This window comes from Rhea pennata, chromosome 5 (assembly GCF_028389875.1).
Source record: "Rhea pennata isolate bPtePen1 chromosome 5, bPtePen1.pri, whole genome shotgun sequence".
In the NCBI taxonomy this organism is placed as follows: Eukaryota; Metazoa; Chordata; class Aves; order Rheiformes; family Rheidae; genus Rhea; species Rhea pennata.
The window spans coordinates 17413202-17436975 of NC_084667.1; the positions used below are offsets into that span (position 1 = coordinate 17413202).

General features: G+C 38.3%; 1 protein-coding gene across 2 annotated transcripts in view; it reads left to right on the forward strand.

Moving 5' to 3' along the window:
• Positions 1-23774, forward strand: part of LOC134141158 (transmembrane protein 263-like) — a 204279-nt gene that overhangs the window by 7100 nt on the left and 173405 nt on the right. Inside the window, exon 2 of one of the 2 annotated variants that reach the window (XM_062577160.1) lies at positions 8386-8476. In XM_062577160.1, the coding sequence (XP_062433144.1) occupies positions 8386-8476 (91 nt within the window). Of the gene's footprint in view, positions 1-8385; positions 8477-23774 lie in introns of those variants that run through there. The other variant, XM_062577161.1, reaches the window with a different exon arrangement.

The following is a 23774-nucleotide window of genomic DNA, read 5'->3' on the forward strand; positions in this document are numbered from 1 at the left end:
CTAACTAGGATTACTCGCAGTCTAAAGCTGTTCTTTTACTATAGAATAGAATTTGACTCTTACTAAGAACAATAGAACTTGATCTTAGTTTGGATTTTGCAACATTAAAGCTTGCTCATGTTGTCTTTATGCTCTGCAAGCGTGTTCTGTCCAATGGTCAAAACAAAGTTAAGTGTAGTTAAATCGTAGCCTCACTAATGCATTTGCCAAATGCAGAAGACCAAATAATCTAAGTAACTGTTCTTTCTTATAGCATACTATCAGTAAAGTGTTATGATTTAACAGTAATATCTTCAGCATTTCTATTTCTGTACTCTTCTTCAGTGTTCTAAGGGATTTGTAACTACAACACAAATTCCCCTTGGGCTGAGACCTGGCACAAAATCTCTCATAATGGGTGAATCTTGTTTTGCAAAATTAGAAGCAAAACATCTGTCAAGAGGCTTTCTTAAACGTAGCCTTTTTTTTTGTTTGTTTTCATGCAGCTTTGTGGTTACAGATCACTCTTTACTCTCTTAAAAAAAAAAAAAAAAATCTGGCTGACCTTGGAGCCTCCAGAGGTATGGGCATGCATGCAATAGGATTGGCTGATTTAATGGAACTTTCCTGTTGTATTTAGAAAATATTAAATGAGGCTGTCTTAAATCCAAAATTTATTGAAAAATCATTGCCAAAGTAAAACCTGCAATTATAACAGATACCCTTGAAACAAAGGGTGGTTTTTTTTCTGTTGTTTGAGAAAGGTTATCTGAGCACTGAAGTAACTACAAGGAGATACTGGGTAATGTTGGGTGGTTATATGCTTTAGCTGAAAGTAAGTACCCATAGACCTCCCCCCCAGCTACCTGAGCAAGGGAGACATCCAGCTGAACTATTACAGTGTCTGTGCAAAATCTGTTTTTTGGGAGGAGGGGAGAACTGCTTTTTTGTTAGTTTTTGTTTTTTTTTAAAACTTGCCTTTTATAGGAATTGAGGCTTCATGTAATTCTGTAGAAGCAGAAAGGATGTTCGGAAGCAAAGACACTACCAAGTATGAAAGATGAGGTAATTTAATTAAATTTTGTTAAACATGAAATCTCAAAGATAGATTCTGAGGAACAGTCAGTGGTTGGATAGAGGAGAGACCCCCAAATTAATCGCTGTAAGAACACCTGATGAAGGTCAACTGTTACATTGCTGGATCTGAGAAGCATTTGGCCTAATCGTAACTGTATCCTCCTTTGCCCATTTGGAGGAAATAGGCCTGGGACAAGAAGAGCTGGGATCTTGTGGTTGTCAGAAGAGACAAAACACACAAGTGTGCAGGAAACCAGCTGTCTTGTTGGCACGGAATAAATTCTTTAAGCATAATGTGGGAAAAGTCAATGCTTCTATTACGATCCTTTAAAAATACCATTGTTGATTCTCAAAGCACTTATCAAGCTGTCATATGTTTAAGGATTACTTGATGTTTTCTTCTCACAGACCTATGGGGTCTTGTAAGGCCTTAGAGGTGAATCTGTACTTTGTAGATACTGGTTGATGTGTATTTGGCAATATACAAAAAAGATGTTGGACCAGTGCTGGGAAAGCTTGCAAGTGAGATTGCAGATGTGGAAGGGTGATGTCTGTGCTGCCAGTAGTTTTCCTCTGTTAAATGGCTTTGTTGGAATTGTGCCTACATACAGTGCTAGAGCTGAAAAATCAGTGTTGGGCAGGACTGAGGACAGGTGACCTAGGCTGGCAGTTGAAGCTTTAGATAGACTGAAGTAGGAGATATGATCTTGTGAGCTGTCAAGGGGAGGCTTTTCTAGGAAGAAGGTAGACTCAAATGGTGAAAAAAGTGAGTTTTTAGGCTCAAATGCAGGATAGAAGAAAATGTGATGATGAATGTCAGAGAAAGGAAAAACTAAATTGAAGGATTTGGGAACAAGCGAGGAAATAAGATGATCTAGACTGGGAAATAAATACCCTTTCCAATAAAAATTGCTCAGATAAATTAATAGATAAGCTGGAGTTTTCTATTCTAGCTGGAGCTAGAATAATTTTTAAAGAGTATTCTAATAATTCAATTCTCAAACTACTGCAAAAGCCATGACCTGTGGCATTTAAGAACTTGTAGTTTGTGTTCTGAAACAGGGCAATCATTCCAGATAAAATTCAATGTAAAGAATAGCTGTTGTTTGGGGGTGGAGGTGTTTTGTTTTGTTTTTTTAAAAAAAACACCTCCATTTCTAGAAGTTGAGTAGGAATAGGAAGAATAAGCAGGTTCGTAACGTATGTGCCTCTCCTTGCCTGGGAACAGCAGTACAGCAGTAAAGTTGTCTTATTAGTAGTCATAAACTGAAAGAAACTTCACGTGATTTGTCCCAAATTCCTTTAATTTCAGTAAGAAAAAAATCCACTCCCTGGAAAATGCTGCTAATTTGGCTTGATTGGACTTCTGTTATGATTTTTTGACTATTCATTAGCCTAATCTTGGTTTAGTTAAGAGTCAATAGATAATGTGATCAGTGTAATGTAAGTACAAAAGCAGAGTCTGAAAGACCTAAAATTAGGACTGAATATGGGGAGTCTGTAGCAAGCTTGACCATTTCCAGCATTGACTCATCCTTTTGGGCGTTTGCACAGCCAGCCTCATGACACTGTTAACAGATGTGCAAAGTGGGCCGGTAATGGCTGCCCAGTGCAGGGATTGCTCCTGAACTATATGGATTTTCTGAATATTTAATACACTGCAAATAGAGTAGACTCTTTGTGTGATCTGCTTTTCCAAAGGCAGGATTGGACTTTGATCCCACAGTCAGAGGTGCATAGGGAGTGTTTTAAACTAGGTCTCTTACAGTGTGTGTCTATGCAGGAAGACGTGGGAAAGGCCACGCTGAAAACATTTGTTAATGTAAATATGATGATAAAGACACCTCATGATTTCAGTGTCTTGATGCCTGGCAGAAAATACTGCCTGACACTGGATGGGAACCTTCTTGCTTTGTCATGTGTGGGCTTACTACAGCACTAGTAAAATACATTTTTTTTTTCCAATACTCTGAAAACACAGGCATAACGCTGAAGGCCTGGTCTGAATTATATTGAAAAGTGTTGTATTGCAAGGGAAAGCATATTGGGTAGCCTGAGATGGTTGTAGGTGATTACACTCCAGTTTGTAATACTTTGTTTCATTTCCCTTGAATCCTGGTAGACTCTCCTATCCATCCATACTTACTCTGAAAGACGGTGTAAGGCAGCAAATGAACATGAATTTGCCAGCTCACAACAGCCCAAAATATTTGACTTAAGCTGCACTGCAAGGTCAATAGTCACATGGTGTGATCAGAACATAGGATAAGTTTCTCCAACAGTTTCCGGGAGAATCCCTGTAGGTTTTCTCTTGATCTTTGTCATATTTAGTGTGTTTGTGTAAAGCTCTTCAGTGTGTTTGTAGTTCATTGAGGCTGTTAGGAGGGACAGACTAAGCTGCGCTGGCGTGACCGTAGACTTGGAAGTAGTAGTTGGAAGGATGCTGTTGCCTGTGCTTGAATCAGCGTGTTTCTGGTCAGCTTAGGTCCTGTTCTTAAATATGACCTGTAAAAAGTGGCACTGAACCTTAATGGTTGTATCCAGAGAGTCATCAGTTTCTGAAAGGAACTAATGTGCTTGCTTATGAGAACAGGATCTGTCTCTGGAGAGCCTAGAGACTCTTTTCAGTAGGATATTCTTCTATGGTTACATGCCATAACCTGACTATTCCTTTAACAGTACCTCTATAATTTTATGCTCCTCTGATTGCTGTACTGAGGAATAAAACCACATATTTTCAATTACAAAGATTATACAGACCATAAATAATCGAAAGACTATCATGCATTTAATAACCTAGCAATGTTTCTAAACGTCTGTACTTTTTTCCTGCTTCCTAGATGCACCTAAGAGAGGGCATCAAACAAAGGCAACGTCTGAGTGCATTGCTTCTGCTGCGGATGGAGGTCAAGATTATTACAAAATTGCTTAACACTGCCTGACTGTTTATGTGCAGCGTGTTAATGTATTCAGTTGTGTATATCCGATCAGATTCCCCTATATGTTTGTCTCCTTAAGAGTGAAAAATCAAACTTCTGTTGCCTCATTCTTGAAATATTAACTGAAACAAGTTGAGACCAATGACTTAATTATAATTCTTCTTGGAATATGATTTTGTGGATTTGTTTTGATTGCTCTAGATTGCCATGCTACCAGAACTGTGCATACCTTTAGTAGGTATTGATGGTTATGTTACCAACCTTGCAGCAGACCTGGTGAATTCAACGCAGCAGATGTAGTTGCAAAATCAATGAGCATGCTAATCTAAGATACAAAGCAATTGTACAGAGACTCTATGATCTTGTTAATAATGTCGGTCAAGGTTTGAGAACCTTAAGTATTCCTTCTAGATGGGGATACTAGTATCTCATCTATTTTTAACTGTGTGACATTTTAATTACTTCGTGAAATTCAGTAGTAACACTATGCATGCTTATTCGCTGGTAACAAGGATGAAATTGATATGCCACAGTCTGATAAATTACTACTTCTAGCAGCTCCTTGTATAGGGTGATAAGCTGGCAATGAGATAAGAGCTTGGTTTGTTCTATAGAAAATGTTTCCAACTTCATTTTAGGAAGTAAGAGATCCCCAGAAAAGATAAGTTTATCGTTACTTGAAATGCCACACTTCAATCTAGACTGTGTTTCCAATTTTTCGTGTAAAATCTTGAAATAATAACAAAACTTAGAAATAATTTTTTTCAGTGTTCTTGGGAATAAATTTTAAATAAGATACAAAATACATACATATAGTTCAAAATATGCTGTGTTGTTGGATTTTTTTTTTCCAGTAGTATAAATGCTCCCTTCAAAATTTCTGGCCACATCTGTTAGGGTTTAAGAATGTTCTGTTAATGTGATTCTCTTGGATCACATATTTTTCTCTTCTCTGGAATTTCACTAGCAAATGTTAGAGTTTTTATGTGGAGACAAACAAGTGATAGCAAAGATCATCTCAGCCGTCACCTTCTATAGTGGTCTGTAGAGGGCTCTGTCTTGCTCAGAGCTGTATTTGTTAATACTAGTTTAGGACTAAAACTGACTATCAGCCAAGACAAACATTTATTTCAGGATAAATATTGCAAATGATAGCCACTCTTCTGGAGAGGCAGACTGCTGGTTGCTGAACATTGGGGTTTTTTTGCATAAGGAAAAAGATATAAAATCACTCTGTTTTGGTAGCATTTTGCATCATCTTTATATAAATGACAACAGCTGTAAATTAAAGGAGTGTCACTGTTGTCAGAATAAAACACTGTGAGCAGGTTTGTCTCAGTAGCAAAGTGAGACTACTAGCTTTTTTTTTTCTTGAAGAAAAAGATGATGTTTTTTCTTGGTAGCTGAAGGCTGAGAAGTTTAAATGATCATCTTTGAGAAACTTGTTCTTAGCTAGTTAATTTTATTGCTATATTAATGTTCTTTAGGGCATTGAATTTGTGTGGGGAATGGCTCTTCAGAAAAATGAGCTGATTTGCTTTCTCCTTAGTCCCTAGAAGCCAGAACATCTCAGCAGGCAGCAAGTAATTGGTATGGACTTAAGCTTTGCGTTGTATGGGATCAGATCCTCTTACTGTGTGGGTGTTTTTTAAGTGGGTATCATCCTTTTTAAAGAAAAGTTTTGCAAACTACTAGCTAATTTGCAGAATCTCACAGTACTCTGGGTAAGTTTCTCTTGGACATGCAAACTAGTACTTCCCGAGCTGACACTATATCATCTGCATATCTTGATCTCTGCATTTTTAATTAAAGGCTGTTGAATTCAGGGAATTAAGAAGAGATAGGCATGACTTAGAGACCAATGTTTAGCACAGTTATATCCCTGAACACCAGCAAAGCATCTAGCTGGAGAAGTTACACCAATGCTGAAAGTGCTCTAAGCTTTATTTAGTGACTTGGCACAGTCTCTGTCATCTTAACGTGTACAGATATGCAAGGCTAAGATCTGCTCATCTTAGCTATTTTTCTTTCAGGATGTATAACATGGAGGTAGATAACAGTGATTCTACTATTTCTCCTGTGCTGCTACTAAGTGGGTGTTGGGGCCAGAGGAAGATATTAATTATACAAGGAAGGTTGCTTGATTAAACAGGTTTTATATACTATTCTTAAGGCTTAATCAAGTTATATTTATTATAGGCAATAAAAACCTGAGGAAAATAATGAGCACTGACGATATCATGGAGACAAAGAGCCAACAGTATTAGTCCCTGACTATTCAAACTTAATATACATTCTAAATATTCATCTAGGCTTTCCTATGATAAGGGAAAGTAGAGGCAAAGAGTTAGGAGATTGCTTCTAGGATTTTTTTTATGGTTGTGGTTTAGAATATTTGAAGTACAGATTTTAGTGCCTTACATCTTATATATCTGATCATTATGTGAAAATGCACTTTGCTTTGGTAAACTAGAGTAGCCTCATCTCCTTTCTCTCTGTAGCCCTAATGGATAAGAAAAAATGTGTAGGTAGTACACTGCGTGTGACTGATGCAAAAACTAAATAGATGCTCATGTGTACAAAGAGAAACATACTCTATATTCATTTTGTTGCTCCTATCCAGATCTGTATTGCATTATTCAGCTGAAGTGAGGAGATGGTTAGATCTCAGTGCTGATAGCTGCCTCCTAGATTCATTTTTTGATCAGATTATAAGAAATATTCATCTATAGTCTGCAGTGATCACTTTTGTGCTTTCTATGAGAGTTACTATTAGGAATGACATAATGTTTAAATAGTTCATTGACTGAAGCTGGAACATTTTTCTCCGCATTTAAAAACATCTAGTATCAATATTCATTTAGTATTGATTCCACAAATAAAGCTTGCACAATCAAGGATGGCAGATGTCAAGGTTATGAGGTGGCATTAATGCAGCAGACTTTAACATTTCACTTGTGTTGTTTTTCCTAGCTATAAGACTTTTGAAAACGATGTGATAGTACCTTCTGTTTTCATACTTGTTCTGTTGAAATTATGGGAAATGAATGAAAATGTAAGCTCTTTCTGTGAAGGAAGGAATAAAAAGTGTTACTGTTTATAATTTGCAAAGTGAGAAAATGGAGAAAGTACGCAATGCTGTGGGATAACCTCGCAATTGTGAGGTTGGAAAACAAATATTGGAGATTTAATGTTATGATCCCTTTTTCTCCATGAGTTTGAACAGTAAAATCTTGCAAGTTTTTAATGTACTAATGTTTAAACTGCCTTCTGTAACCTTCCAGCTGCATTAATTATGCATATTAATATGCATTTTCTGATAGTTCAGACTACAAGCCCATTCATGTTTAGCATTGCTAATGAGTGCTAAAATTCTTATTTTGCTTTTGACTGCTGTAGTGCCTGGAATGAAGAAAATCATGAATAGATTTTATTTTTAAACTACACCTAATGTTCACTCTGCCATTATTTTTTAAAAAAAGATTAAGAGCCCTTTTTTTTTTTTTTGAAAAAACAACTATGGTTTTATGGTTTCTCAAGTCATGAAAAGGTTGTGTATGTAAAGTGAGTTCTCAGCCTTAAATAAAAGTTAGTGTTTTCTAAGTCTACAAATCTAACTGCTCACATCCTTGCATCAACAATGTTGCAGGCTGTTGTCAAGGACATGAAGTCTGGCAAGTGGAATTGCAAAACTTTGGAGGGCAATCTAGTAGCTCTAGAAGCTACTGGAAGTTAATTTATCGTGCATGCACACGCACGTGCAGGTACAAATGTGATTGGGGAAAACTGTGGTCAACACACTTGAATGGGTTAGGAGACTGTAAACAAGGTTGCTTTGCCTTTCTTTGAAAATATTTTTGTGACCTATTTTAAGTCTTACTTGCACATAAGAAAAGTAAGGTGTGGGACCATTTGCATAATCCATATCAATCTCCTGTATCAAACAGGCTGCAAACACTTCAGAGTCCAGTCTTGGTAAGACATGGATAAATCCTTCTAAATCAAAGATTGGATTTTTTTTTCCTGAAAATTCCAAGTGATGGAGAATCTGCCACAACCCTTGGTAAATGGGATTTGAATGATTATTATATTATGTGTTTTAGAAATAATAATTTAGAAACTGTGCGTCATTGTTTAGTTCCTATTTTGAGTCTACTTGGACACTCAAACCTTTGCTTGTTAGTTTGAACAATCCTTTTATCAATCTTTTTTTCCTTCCTCTGCTACATAATTAGACTGCAGATAAACCTCCCAGCAGCTTGCTTTTTCATCAACTAAAGTGAGCTCCTTGTGTTCGTTGTCTAGCATATTATTTAATTCTTTAATTATTTTTGTGGTTCCTTTTTGAACTTTCTCCAATTTACCTCCTCTTTGCTGTTCTGTTCTACAGGGACCAAGCATAGAAACGCAGATGGTGGAAGATGAAACTGAGACAACCAGTGAAGAATTGCCCCCTCATCTGCAGGAAGAGCCTCCTGAAGGTACAGTACTAACACTCAGTATAAGCTCCTTTGCGTTAAATTGGGGGAAAATGTTCTGGCCATGGAAGTAAGAAATTTTTGTTTGTTTTTTGGACTTCAGAGCTTCTCTCTGCCTCTTTTTCCTGAGGGATACAGACCTCTGTCAAGGTTAACAACTTAGCTAACCCCCAAGCCTACTTTGTATTTTAAGAAAGCTGCACCCACTGAGGTACAAACATTGTTCTGTGTTCTACTTAACAATATGGCTTCTGATTAAAATTGTCCTGCCTGATCATCCTGTCGGCAGGCCTAGGAATAAAACACCACCTGTGCCGTCTTGTTTGTGATGTTCTGAGCAATCATTAGGGAAGTCTTCCTAAATAGTCATCTACTTTCTCTCCTTACTCCTCTCTGCAGTACCCTGCTATTGAAATTGTCCCCAGCAGAGACTTGTCAAACCCGGGCATGTTAGTGATTTTGTTTCTTTCTGCCATACCTCTTGGAAGCTGATTTTAGCCATCTGAGGAGGAGGTAGTGAGAGGCTGTCAGTCAGCAGGAGGCTCAGCAATGCCAGTTTTTAATTAAAAACCTTATTTGCAGTGATGTGCTCTGGATTTATACAGGGAGCAATCTTCTTCCCCACTGTGCAAATGTTGCAGACATTGTATATCTGCAATGAAATAGGTGTTGCTTTCTTCTGAACAGAAGCTGTTAACATTGCAGTGTAACACGTTTTGAGCTTTGTCTCCAATTCAGTGGTTCCAATACAATTACTCATAATCTCTTTGGATGTTTTAAACAACCCAGAGTGCTGAGATTCTTATTAGCAACTTGCTATTAAAATACCATGTCATGTCACTGGGGAGCATAAGCATGTTTTATATTTTTTTAAGAGAAGAATCTATTGTTGGTATAGCTTTTATACTGATAGCCATTCTTAAAGGAATATGAACCAAAGAGGTAGGGTTCAATGTATTTGCTGCTTCTTCCCTTCTTGTTCAGCATTCTGTTAGAGTTATCTCATTAAGGTCTAATTCCCTGCTCTGTAGTCTCATATACTCTGATTCTTTATTGGCAATTACAGTATATAGAGGTAAATGAAAGGCATAAATACACCTGGAAGATTCAGGAATTACTCTGTGTGTGTGTGTGTGTGTGTGTGTATGTGCACACACACACACACAGAGCGCATATAATTTTGATTCTTTTCTTTGTAAATAATAGTGAAGCCAAGTCAGCATGTAATGCCAATGTATTGTTGAGGTAAGCATCCTGGTCACTGGACTGAGCTGGTGATTATGTGAGCCTAGAAATCAAATCCTGAAACGTGAAACACGGGAGATCATCTTCTCATCAGTTTACCAAGAATAGACTTAGATTTTGGACTATGGAATTTCTTAATCAGAAGGCTTTTTCTTAATGTGACCTACAACTTTGGCAAACTCAAGAACTCTGCCTATAATGGTGCTGGGTTGAAGGATGATGAAAAATGTCAGTGTTAATATTCTGCTGGTGTGAATTATTGGGAGGTCTGTGAGAAACTCTGTTTGTGGGTGTACCTATTTTGTTAGTGTTAAGAAAAAGAACTGTTAACAGCTAAGATTATCTGATTAAGCAGTGGATACAGTTGGTTTGTTTAAAATCTGAGCTCAGTTCCTATTTTTCTGATTTGCAGTATTATCAAGAATAGCCAAATAGGAGGGCTATTGAGAGCACAGCTGAGATTAAATCCTTCTTGGAAGCAAGAGGGAGAATTATTCTTGATAGAGAGCCTTCAGGATTATACTGAAATTACAGCTGGCTCTGTGTATTAGTGGCACTGAGTCGTGAGAATCTCACTTAGAGGCTGGTTTGTCAACACAGGCCAACTGGAAGTACTATGAAGATTATATAATTGCAAGAACAATTACAAAGTGCCCATGATAGAAATAGATTTCTGAAATCCTTTTAATAGGAAATGCCATTAAGCACAATCTTCTTGCTGCCTATTACTGTGCTTTCCTAGTTAAATCAAATACTTTGAAATAAATAAATCAGATTGTCTCAAGTGTAGCACTCTTGGTTTCTGGGGTCTATGAACTGGAGACTATGTTGACTTGCCTTGAGGTAATGAGCACATAAGGGATGGAAAGCTCTCCAGAGTCTCTGTTCTTTTTGCATAATCAGCTATTTCACCAGATTGCATCATAGGGACTTCAGTTTCCAGCTCGTACTGCATATTTACTATCCTCCTGAAAGGAGGAGAAGTAGAAGCATTCATTAGAATTAGAAGCTATATAAACGTTGCAGAAGAAATAAAAGGTTGCCTTTCAGGGATTGTCATGCTCCTGACTAATATTGTAGGATGGTCTTTGCCAAAAAAAGGAATAATTAAGCAAGTTCATTATGTGTATAACTATGTAGAATAAGCGTACATGAGGGTAGTAAGTGGTATAGTATAGCAAATTTTGCTTTTTGGTGCTGTCTGGCAGTCTGCCAGTATATGAGAGGAGAAAGTTCTGTGGGTGTTTTTTTTTTTTTTTTTTTTTTTTTTTTTTTTTGTGCTTTAAAAGGGGAGAGGGGAATTAACTGGGAAATCCCAGAAAGGTAACTGAATTAGAAGTTTGCAGTATTTGTAGGTAACCTAATCGATTTGTTTTATCTGCTATCAAATTTAACTTTCAGTATTAAAATAAGTCAGAGTAAATGAGTAAAAATTACAGTTGATATACTATAAATGATATTAGGTGTCAAATTTTATTTATAATGGAGTTGCTTTATTGTCAATGGCATTGATATGGTCTACTCATTTCTTGAAGCAGAGAGAGGTGCAAATGAGTGCAGAGCAGTGATTGGTCGGTGGAGAACAAGACTGAAGCAATAATGGAAAAGGTTTGTTGTCCTGGCAGAATTAAATCTTAGGAAAAGTTGAGAGCAAATACTTTCTCCAAATTCTGTTTAAAGGAATTGTTAAGTAGTTCCCCGGTGGACACGTGAGGGCGCTGCATACTTGAGAATATCGGTTGCCTAAAATCTTGGCCAGTCCTGGTTTTGAAAAGCAACCCCATTAAGAATGTTTTAATAGGCTCTGACTGTGTAAAATCTAGATTTCACTTACCTTTTGCACACATCTAGGTGAACAAGAGAAAGTATTTAAAGTGAACTGGAGAAAGTAAACCTATTAACTCTTTTCCCATAAGCTGTTTAGTTGTATGACAAGGTTAACTTTCTGCACTTTTCCTACCCAAGGAAGGCTGTTTATCTACTAATGATATTTTACCTGTTAGCTTCATGATTCATTTGTCTAATTTATCTTTTTTCACTTTCTTCTCCCTCCCCACCCCTCACTCAGTCTTTCCTTTCTCTTTGATCTTTAACATCCTTTCATGTTTTTTTCTTTTTAAAAAAAAGGGGGAGGGAGGGGAAGGAGGACGTGGGGGAAGAGTGGTAATTAGCACTGTTCAGCCTAGCTTTCTTTAACGCTTCATGAAGAAGGCTGTGTGCAGCTGAATTACCACCATACAGCGGTGAAGGACAATGATCTCTGAATGGGAGGAAGTATGTTTTAAATGTATGGAGTACTTTGCCTTTGCAAGGGGTTTGTCGCTGCTGATCTGTGTTGCAGCATGTCTGAACACTGAACTACTTTGAGTCAAGTAGATACAGTGTGATCTCAAATGTTTGCTGTTATGCAGCTGTAGTGTGTGTGTATTGTAAATATACACACACATATAGAGTGTGTGTGTGTGTGTAAATGTATACTTACGTATGTTGCTGCTCCATTTATTGATAAAATTCTGTTGCTGATTATTTAATACAGTGCACTGTTGACTGTTACCACTCTGCTTCTCTTTTACCTCTGAATTGTCAGAGGGAGATGATAGTGATGAAATTGGATTAGATCTTCTGTAATGAGATCTGTTCTGAAAAGTCAACATCTTCTCTGCTTAATGACCTAGACCCTGATGTCCTCTATTTGATAACCCTTGTGACCTCGATCTTGCTTTTGCCTCTGCATCCTCCACATAATACATACTATCCCTGTGTATTTGAAGTTTATTTCTGAAGTCTCTGCATACATTCCCTGTCCATTACATCAGTTCTTATCGGAAAAGTAACTTTACTCAGGCAAACTGCTAACTGTTGTGCATTTCTGGAACTCATCTGTGGCAGAGTGGCATGCTGCTGCAGTTCCTTGTGCCATAACATAGCTAATTAGCATTGAGCGTGCTAAACCCAGTGTTGGTTGGTATAGTCTGGTTGAAAAGCTGCATCACTGGTTAACAGCAATAGCCACTTGTGGGATATTACAAGGTAGTTGCTGTCTTCCAAGTTCTTTAAGTAGTATTAAACATTCAAATTTTATTAGCTACCCTACTATGACCAGTTTGGCAATGAGCATGAGCCTTGTCTGAACCATCTGTACTCTCTCTTCTACAGGCCTGCGTTCTAGCAGAGATATTCCTTCTTTATTGGAGACTGATTGGCCTTGTGGAGTAAAATTCTGTTAAAAAGCAGTAGGTCTTATCAGGTCTGGCGTATATAACAAATCTTGGGGAATTTGCTTTCCAAATGACTGTAGTGTTCCTGATTCAAATTGTTTTACATTTGCTGTGGGTAAAGAGCACGCATAGTTACTGTAAATCAGATGATTTGCACCAATTTAGAACATAGTATCTTGTCTTATGTAATATGTCTCCATGGAGGCATATAGGCTTTTCTGCTGTTTTATATCTTCTGCAGGATATAAGTAGATTACATGCTTGTGTGGAAAATTTTAGGACTCCTCATCCACAGTTTGAGTATTACTGATCCAAGTTATCTGAGAACTTTATGATTGCTCATTCTGGATTTACTTTGGATGCAAGTGTATTACCTACGTTGTACTACCTGTTTGGATGTAACTCATGCATGAAAAAGGTACAGCTGTGTCTCAGTTCAGAGACTACTGTACATCTGAAGAGGTGAAAGCTCATTTCCCTATTTGAAATTTCTGAGACTAATTAGACTCTTCATATTGAGATGGTATTGCATCATTGCTTTATAAGCATAATTTTGAAGCTGGCAGAAGAGAACATTCTTGTTTAGGCATCTCCTCAGAGATACGAGACATCTAGTTCAAGCCCATGCTGTCTGTAACTCTGGTAAAGGGATACATTTATAAAAAGACTCAGTTTTAATGAACTGGTGGCATTTTCTCAAGTTAGTTTACTTAAAATATTCTTGAAAGATAACTGTCTCCATTGGCCTAACAGTAAAACTTCATCTACAAACAACCATGTTTTCCATCTTTTTTGTTACAAGTTGTCCTTATGTTTGTCCTCAAACTGACCATGTCTAAATAACTGCAAAGAAAACAGTTGAAAATGGCACAGCTATGGTAACACAGCTTCCAGACAGTGCTGAGCTTTCTACTGTAAATTGTTGCCTTTTCTGCTGTAAAGGAATTTTTAATAAAGTTGCCTGTAGCACTTAGTATACTACATATACATACATATGTAGTTTACCAGACCAGTATCTTCAAGAAGCTCTGAGAATTTGGCAGTGCAAAACTATGCTATCCCAGGTCAAAACACTCTTCAGTGAGGTCCAACAGTCAAATTCTTTTACACAGGAGCTCTTTAAATGATCTGTTTTTTTTGTCTAATAGCCAGCTGGCAACTTCTGTGGCCTGCGTTCATCTATGCAGTTCTGTAGTCTTATACCTAAAGCAAAAGACTAGGAACTGGGACAGCTATAATCTATTCCTAGTTCTGCTGTTGATTTATTGTGTTGTACTAGTCAAGTAATTTTGCATTCTTTAACTGTAGTTTTCTTTGCCTCTGAAACAGAAATGACTGTTTATAAGTGAGGAATTTTTTTTGAGTGGTTTGTAAGCTTTTAGAGATAGCAGATAACTTGGAAAATTAAAACAGTAAATGTGGTAGTAATCTATATGTAACATAAAACTTTGCCTGATACGTAACTTGTCTGACTTTTTTGATAAAAAGGTGATTGGACTTGTAAGAGAACTTAAAATAGAAAGAAGCAAGGAGATGAGTTAGCAATGAGGCTGTCTCTTCTTTGGAGCTGGGACTTTATGTACCTGGTGTGTCCTCTCATCCGTAAAAGCATTTCCTGATCTACTGCTCCAAATGGCCTGAAGCTGAAAAGGAACATTTCAGTATCATCTGTCTCTTTTTAAGGTGCAGATTCTGTGCGGCCACGCTCTTTTGTTGGCTGAAACAGTTCTCTCTGTAAAAAGAGAAATGACCTGGAATGTCAGCTCCATCTTCCATGCAAAGTCTACCTTAGTATTTCTGCTAGAGTTGCAAACACTTTCATATCAATCCAACTCTTAATACTATGTTTCTGTTCATTTTCATTTGTTACTATTGTTATTTTAGTGGAAGCTGAGATTCTCCTTTAAGTTCTCCAGTGTTTATCTTGGCCTCCTCATGTTTTATTTAATTTTGTTCCCTTGGGGAAATTGCCAGTCTGGAGTCAGAAAGATACCTGACCGCTTTCTGTGTGTACCCCTCCTTTTTAATCCTCCCTCTCGCAGCCTCTGTATTACTGCTGCAGTATACCTGCTGCTTATATTGTGCATCTTCCATTCAGCAGCTGTATTACATGGTCTCCTAGAAACAGCATGAAAGCTATTTAAATTGTTTTTATTCCACTTCTCCCTCTGCCCCATTCTTTCCTCTTCACTATCCTTCTATGATATAATGAGATGTTACTTTGACAGCTCAGCATCCCTTTTCTCTAGCCTACCCCATGCCTGGCAAATCATTCTGTTACTGAATGTTGTATGTGTGCACAGCATATGCTGCTAATGGCAGCATAAATAGCCTGCAAGTGCCTGTGTATTCCAGAAGAAAGGTTCTTGTAACTTAAGTGTGGGAAACCTCTTATCAGTGGATCTTGTTAGTACAGTAATGGTGTGAAGTGAGTCAACAGCCATCTGGTTCTCCTTGAGGGTGTTTGCATATAGGATAGAGGCAGCAACAGTTTTGCTATTTGCCTTTGTACAGTTACTGTAAGTAATATGCACCATCCAAATGTAAAGATGCTTCAAGGTGAAGGGCCAGCGGGAAGCTCTGTCAAAGATGCATCTTTACCAATCACTAATGAAAGTGTTTTATTCTGGCGGTAGAGTTGTGGACTGCAGGACCATGAGAATTGTTTCATGGGTGAAAGCAGCATATCTTTTTACTCAACTGAAGTGGCAGATGTTTGTTGCCATTTGTACACTAATTAGAAACAAAGTTGTGAATGGAAGAGTGTATTCTTGCAATGTATTTTTCATTTTGAGGAGCGAAACTATTAATATAGAAATGCAACCAACTGCTTTTAAATAAGTCTTTGGGCTTGTAGTTATCAGTCCAGTTCCAAAGCTGAAAAATAAAGTGTTTGTTTCTAATGGACAGAAATGGGAGCATGAGGGGCAAGCAAATGTCACTTTAGCACATTCAGGCTACAGTATGAAGTGCTAAATAAGAATGAGCAATGCAGTAAATCTAGGTCAGGACTGAAATGGAATCTGTATCAGAGTGTTAACAATGATGATGTTTCAAACTACTAAACTATCAAAATAGTGTAGCAGGCAATTAAATCTTAAGGTTGGTACATGAAGCTGTTAATGCTGCTCAAAATTGAGTGAAGTGTCCAGTTAACATTTCATAAATACCTGTAGTCTCAACCTAGCTGCCTGTCTTGATTTCAGCTGTTAATGAACGATTTGAGTAACTAGTAAAATCAGCTTGGCTTGTTTTTCAAGGAAGACCATCATCAGCGCAGGTTTCTTTACAGCTTGCTTCCTTTTACAACTTAAACCTGACTGTTGCATCACTTGTTGTAGTTCTTTTTTTCTCACATCCTACAGCTGTACACCTAAAACAGATGAACCAGCCTTTCTAATGCCTGTAGAATTCTGCCCTGTCTGACATAGCTGATGGCTTAGGAGTTTCTTTCAGAGAATTTCTTATGAAATTTGTATTTACATAGAACAGATTGAGAGGCATCTCTTGCAAAGCTAAAATGTAGTTCATGCTTCTGCTCTTCCCTGGGAAGCGTATGTGTTGGTTGTAGAACCTGGTGTCTGCACTTAATAACCACTTAACACCAGCAAAAATCCCCTGATAGGGGACTATTTATGCTAGCACAGCCACTGACTGAATTATTCTACCTCTTCCACTTTTGGTTGTTTTTTTATGCTTAGAAGCTAATCTGCTCTTTTCTGTGTAGTTTTTTTGTTGTATATGGGAGTCAATTTCCGCTTATTTTTGCTTTCATCAGCTTTTGTAGATCTAAGAGCAGTTGGTCTGTAAGAGTAGATCTATGAGTTAGTTGGTCTGTAGCCTTGAGCACAGTTGCTGTTGAATCTTGACCATTTAAGTAAACTGAGACAAGGCTTTGGACTACTGTAGGAGATGCAAAGCTAGTTGCTTGCCTTTTAAAGTCTGCTAATATAATAGCACAATTGCATCAGTTTTGTCTGGACTGGTAATTTTGGTTCACAAAAACAATCTTACTCGGAAGAGTGGATTAATTCACAAAGGCATTTATCACAAACACAGAATGGTTGAGCTTGGAAGGGACCTCTGGAGATCATCTAATCCAGTCCCCCTGCTCAACCAGGATCACCTGGAGTGTGTGGCCTAGGATTGTGTCCAGAGAGCTTTTGAATATCTCCAAGGAAAGAGACTCCACAACCTCTCTGGGCAACTTGTTCCAGAGCTCTGTTGCTCTCATGGTAAAGAAATTCCTCCTCATTCAGATGGAGCTTCCAGTGTTTCAGTTTGTACCCGTTGCCTCTTGTCCTGTTGCTGGGCACCACTGAGAAGAATCTGGTCCCATTCTCTTGACACCCTCCCTTAAGATATTTAAACACATTGATAATCCCACTTCAGTCTTCTCCAGGCTGAACAGTCTCAGCTCTATCAGCCTTTCCTTATAGGAGAGATGCTCCGGTCCATAATTTTTTTAGCCCTCTGCTGAACTGTGTCCAGTAGCTCCATGTCTCTCTTGTACTGGGGAGTCTAGAAATGGACACAGTACTCTAGATGTGGCTTCACTAGGGCAGGATAGAGGGGCAGGATCACCTTCCTTGATCTACTGGCAACACTCTTCCTAATGCACCCAAGGGATACTATTGGCCTTCTTGGCCACAGGGGCATGTTGCTGGCTCACGGTTAACTTGTTCACCAGGACTCCCACTTTCCTCTCCACAGAGCTGCTTTCCAGCAGGCCAACCCCCAGCCTGTAGTGGTGCATGGTGTCATTCCTGCAAGGTACAGGATCCTGTGCTTGCCTTTGTCGAACTTCATGATATTCCTCTCCACACAACTCTCCAGCCTGTTGAGGTCTCCCTGAAGGGCAGCTCAGCCTTCTGTTAGAGATCTGGCATCTGCAGCTTTATAGTTCAGCAGTCTATTTGCAACTGTTCATTTTTAAACGTTTTCTTCAACTGTTCTCTAAGGACAAAATACTCCTGACAAAATTTAGGGACAGCAAATTACGGTTGTGTTGCTCAAGCAGGATTCTGGGTGATAATAAACGAGCTTACACCAAAAAAATTATTTTATTTTTTTAAGCAGGTATTGGTACCTTCTGGCAATATGTTCACTGAGATCCTGAATGAGGAGAAACTATCCAGCAGTGGGGATTTTCCACTCTTCTGCTTGAAAACTTTGATCGCTATGGTGTTACTGCAGATGGTCCAGTAGAGGGCTGCCAAGAGCTAAAATAGATGCTAATCAGAATACTGAAGATTTGCTTAAACCTGTGATGGCAGATATGATTAAAATAATAGAATGGGCTTTTTTAATATATATCATGAGGCTTACATTTACCACTTCCATGAGTCTAAATACCAAGACATTAAGAATGTGTCTGAATTTTCTTGAATTAATTAATTCATTTCAAAAATAAAATGTTTCCCTTCTAGTTCCCTTCTTTTTCTTGTTGCAAGACTCCCAGATTTCTCTCTCTGTCTCCCCTCACTTCCTGCCAGTACCCCCATCTCTGTGGATCTTGGTGTGCAAGCATTCCTGATTTCCTAGTCAGCATTAGGGTGTCTTTTAAAAGAGGTGTGTCTAGACAGAGAATTAGGTTTAAGGGTAATAAATATTTGAGGAAGTGAAAACTGTAGCATGCACACTAGTCATGGAAATCTTTAGCTTTATTTCAGACCATCTCTGAAGCTGAGGTCTACTTCAGTGTAACAAGCCTACTGCTGTTTCAGTGGACACTTTCAATTCAATTTTTCTTTTCCAAATTGTCCACTGATGCATTCCTAAAGCATAGTGGCCCTTGATTGATTCCTGACTGTGAGAATCTGTTAGACTGCAAGAATTTTGGGGAAGGGGGAAGTGGTCCTTACATAAGCTGTTGTCTTGAATACAAACATCTGCTCTCTTTTTTCTTTGAGGCAGATGCAGTAAAAGATTTCTCCAAATGTATCTGCTAATTACCAAGTTAAGATCTTAGTCCTTTTGTTTGGTGTGATCTTTTCTAGAGGAACAAATTGTATCCTTGTATGTCATGGAGTGTGTCTGGAATAAAGGGAAAACGGCAGAAACAAGTGAACTGTTGTTCTTATACTTTGAAAATACTTTTTAGGCAGAACATTCTTCCACCTGACTTCTCTTCTTACAGCACAAAAATATTCAGAACATCAGGTGGAGTTAAGGAAGGTTCTGTCCGAGTCTGATAACCTCTCTGAAGAACCTTGGTGGAGTCCATTAGTAGTCACAGGTTTAGTGTGAGATCGTGAGAAAGCTTTTAGTTCAGAGAAGCATGCTTCTCTGCGCTAAAACCTGCGCTGTAACCTGCGCCGTACTGGAAACCAGATCGTTAACAAGTTAACAGAAAAACAATCTCCAACCCTGCTTGGAACACACAGAATGTATTTTGGGCAGTTACAACTGACAAAAAAGGGGTAGGATAGTCTTTGAATTGCACAGCAACTTTTTAACTGCAGTTTTAGCTTCTATTTCTAGAAATTGTGATAATATTTTTTTTTCCTTGCAGGCTTCCAGCCTTTCAGATACAGATACAAATCTCTTGTTGGACAATTGGGAGTTTCACAATCCTTTAAAAAAAAAAAAAAAAAAAAAACTCCAACCCTATATATTTCTCTATATCCAGTGCTAAGTTTGGAATAGGCACTATCTGGACTTAAATCTGGCAAGATACTGTTTTCTCTGATAAACTGCAGTATGATGTCGAAAAGTAAAGCACTAAATGCTTGCAAAGCTGAGTGAATTTACAGAAGAGAGGGAAGAAATACAGGAAGAGAAGAAAGGGGTGAACTGACTCTAGTCAAGATTTCAACAAGGGTGTAATAACCTTGAGAGGTTGGTCCCCAGCAGACATTAGAGACTTCCTGACCTTATTTAACTCTAATTTATTCATCATGGGAATGGATTTTTTAGGTCTTCTATTCTGAGACCGATGAGCAGGAGTAATTTCTCAATACAGATGAGTAAGCTATGGTAGACTCCATTTGCCACGTTGACAGGAGCAGAGGGCCATCAACCACAGTTAGCTGAAGAAATATTTTCCTTTTATGTCTTGCACTTCAATGTGCACGTGATGTATGTGTAATAGTAGGGCAGGGAGGAAGGTCACCAAGTTGTAGGAAACTGAGCCATGAATTCTCTGTATTGTATGGTATTTTTTCAGATCACAAGGAAGAGGGTTAACTATAGTTTTGTTTTCCCCCCCCCAACAGTGAAGAAATATCTCCCCTCATTCCCCCCCGCGACGTGCTGTTTCTGTACATACAAATCTTTGCACTTTACAGATGTTCTGCTTGCAGATACCTTGCTTCTGTATGTAGCTTCTTTGGTTTTCATCTTTCTCATACACTGAATTTGTTTTGTATGGCTGTGTTATCACATTGATGTCCTTAAAAGATATAATGGCAAATCCTTTAGAAGGGTCAATCTTTCCCTCCACAAGTAAGGGTAGTTACATTCAACTTGCTTTTCAAGGGTGCTGGGGGAGATAGAGCAGTTTTCAAAACTATTACTTCCTCCTGGATGGCTTTGTGGCAAGAATGGAAAATATGGGAAGGAATTATACATTGAATATGTTAATGATGATGGAGCATCCCTAAATAAAGAAGGAGAGGAGTAAGACAAGCGTGAAGACATTGGCTTCAGTGGAGTAATGTATTTTCAGTGCTAACTTTAGCCTGTATGTTTGAGCTGCAGTTGCAGCACACAAATACTTTGGAAAGCTTTTATACAAGCCATTTCTGCCAATGCAATCTTGCAGTTCAAGTTTTTCTTTCTGTTAATAGGTACAGTCCACAAAAACAGGTAATTGGTATTAGATGCTTGAGGGCTCTTTAGAGGATCCTTCTGAAATTCAGTAGTAATTAATTCCCAGTGAAGGGAAAGGATCTCTAAAGCTTGTAGTATTCTACTGGGTCAATGGTTTTGTGGGATTTTCAGAGGACTAGTAGCTCAGTTGAGGTAGAATCTGCCTCTCTTTACTGATTTTCACTCCATCAGCTCCACAGCATCACAGAATGGTCCCTTTCAACCTCAGCATCTGGAGATCATCTAGTCTGACTCCCCTGCTCAAGCAGGATCACCTAGAGCATTTTGCCCAGCTTCATTCATTAAAAGCTTGAAGACCACAGTTGTCTGTCTCGATCTGAAACTACTGGAGAGTTTAATTGACATTAGCTATATGAGCACTGCAGACTAAACTAGAGATAAATTTGCGTATTCTATAGAACATTTACTTTGTGGAATTGAAGAGGACGGTTGTGATCCTGAGGGGATGCCGTGGGGTAGAAGACTTCAACAGGTACAGAATTTTTGCATAGGAGGCTTTTGTAGCTGTGCAGGGGGCTGGCACTGCAGAAATGTATCAGAGTTCTGTTCTAGCTCTTCTTGAGCATGGAATTTGCTTGATATCTCAGTTTCTTCATTGAGTCTTTGAAATGGGCATGGTGCTGTCTTGTAAACTTGCTACTAAAACCTATGCTTTCCACCAAAGTTTTCTTGCTTTTTCTGGAAGATTGGCAAAGTAGAGGGGTTTTGTTGTTGCTGTTTTAACAAATTGAAATGAGTAAATTATATGTTGATATTTTTCCCTTTCCCTTTTTCCAGGATGGCAAATGATGACTGCACAGTATAATTGCTTTGAGATGTGCTTTAATCGTAAAGTGCTTTACGGGACTTTTGATGAAAGAGTACAGTGAAATACGTAAATTCTACTGTATTTGCTTGGCTGTAGAATCTCCTTTCTCACCAGATTGTGGTGATTGCACCAGATTTGCTGGTTGCAAAGGAGACCTTGATGATAGCTGAATTTAAGTCAGTATGGGGGAACTAATCAAGCCCTCTGATGTCTTGAAGCAAACCTGTGTGTTGTCTGCTTTCATCCTCAGGAGTTTTTATCTCTAATGACAGATACTTTAAATGCAACTGGTAATCTGTTTGAAAAAGACCCATCTTATTGCTGCATTTATCTCACCAAATCAAAACTGTCTTTTATGGTAATTTCACAGGACTCCATAAGTCTCAAACACTTCTCCTGGAACTGCTGGCTCCTCCCTGTCAATTTATGCTCTGCAGCTATTAAAGAGAGAAAACTTTGGCACACTGCAAACTCAGTGTGGGAATGACATCAGATATACTGGACTTCATTTCAAATTAAATTGAGCTTCTGCGTTACTTACGATTTTCTGCGTTTCTATTTAATTATAGGAAAGCTTCCATTTATTTGTATAAATATACCATTACAGATTATGAAAACTATGCCACAGAATTTTGCACCTGCCTGTTCGATGATAAACAGTGTCTTGATATTTGACAGCTACGTGGTAGAATCTTTGGTAGTTGCAGGAGTGAAATGAGGGTGCTTGGCAGGGTTTGCTGATTTAACTTCTTACCACTTGCTGCTGCTAGAATTCTATTTTTTTTTCCCTCCCTTTGTTTTTAATGATTCTTCCCTTCTTTCACTTTCAAAAGATAATCTACCACTGCTTTTTTGCTTTCGTGACTGTTTTTTGCTGACCTTTGACAACCTCTGTTAATGCTACCCTAGGCTGCAGAATCTGTGTACTTTTTAATGAGTAAGGAAGCTAGAGCTAGTAGATATTCCAGTATTACTGAGCCTTTTTTAATTCTGTAAAAGACAAAAAGAATGACTCCAAAGGGATAAAAGGGTAGACATTACAGAAGGTTCTGTTACTGAAAGGCAATTGCCTTTTTAATAGATTCCCAATGATCTTGTTTTTTTGTTTTTTGTTTCCCCCCCCCCTAAAGTGATGACTGATATACTTCAGGCAGTAGAATTGGCTGCATCTTCACAAGCTTTGTCTCTATGTAGACTAGAACTGATGATATGGTTTGTGTTGATAATTTGTGCCCATGCACATCCCCCCCCCCCAATCTTCTTGCTTCTCTCTATGGGGAACTCATAATGTTGCTGGAAGATGTAGTGCAAGACACTAAAGTGGCTCTATTTTCTTAATGTTTAATACATTTGGGTATTTAATTTCAAGCTTGACATTAAATTTAATAAGCTCAATTCTTTAAAAGAATGCCCTTAATGAAACAGTTCCACGCTGCTATTCAAACGCAGCTTTCCAGACCTTCTGAAATGTTGCTATGCTACTACTCAGCTTGTGCATTAAAACCGTAATGGCTTGTGTGCCGGTGTCCAACGCACTGTGATGTTCCCAGTGCTTCAGATTCAATTCTGTTTCAAGAGTGAAAAATTATTTGTAAACAAATGAATGGTTCTGATATCAATGAGACATCAGATGCTGTAGTATTTCCAGCTGATGGTGGATAAGATGGAATGGGGAATTCCATGTTAATGGAATACTGATGCCTCTTCCACGCTTTTGCTGCTTGGAGATCCTAAATGATCTTTGGATATTCCCTTGGGAATTTTAATCCTCACTTAGCAGAATGTTATTTCTTTGGGTTTGTCTCTTTTCACTAGCCTCACAGTATTTATTTGGTATTGCTGCATCAGAGATCAGGGCATCTGGAGCGTAAATCGGTTCTTTCATGCCTGTAAGTAATAACCTGTTTTTCATTAAAAGGAAAAGAAAAATCTTTTCTGCCCTCCACCTCCACCCCTCCCACCCTGAAAAAAGAAAGGCTAAGCACAGCCGTAAAAGCCTAGGTGCTCAAGGGGGATTCAGCTCCCAAAGACAGCTAAAAATTTTTTAGTTTTAGAGTGAACGTGTTTAATCTGCTTTCTTCTGTAGCCCAGGTTTTTGTGGGGCCATTTCTGTCATGGTGGCTGAAAAACCTAGTCTTGTAAATGCAGCTCCTCTATGTAGTATTAGCATCTGGCATACCTGCCAAGTTTCAGGAAT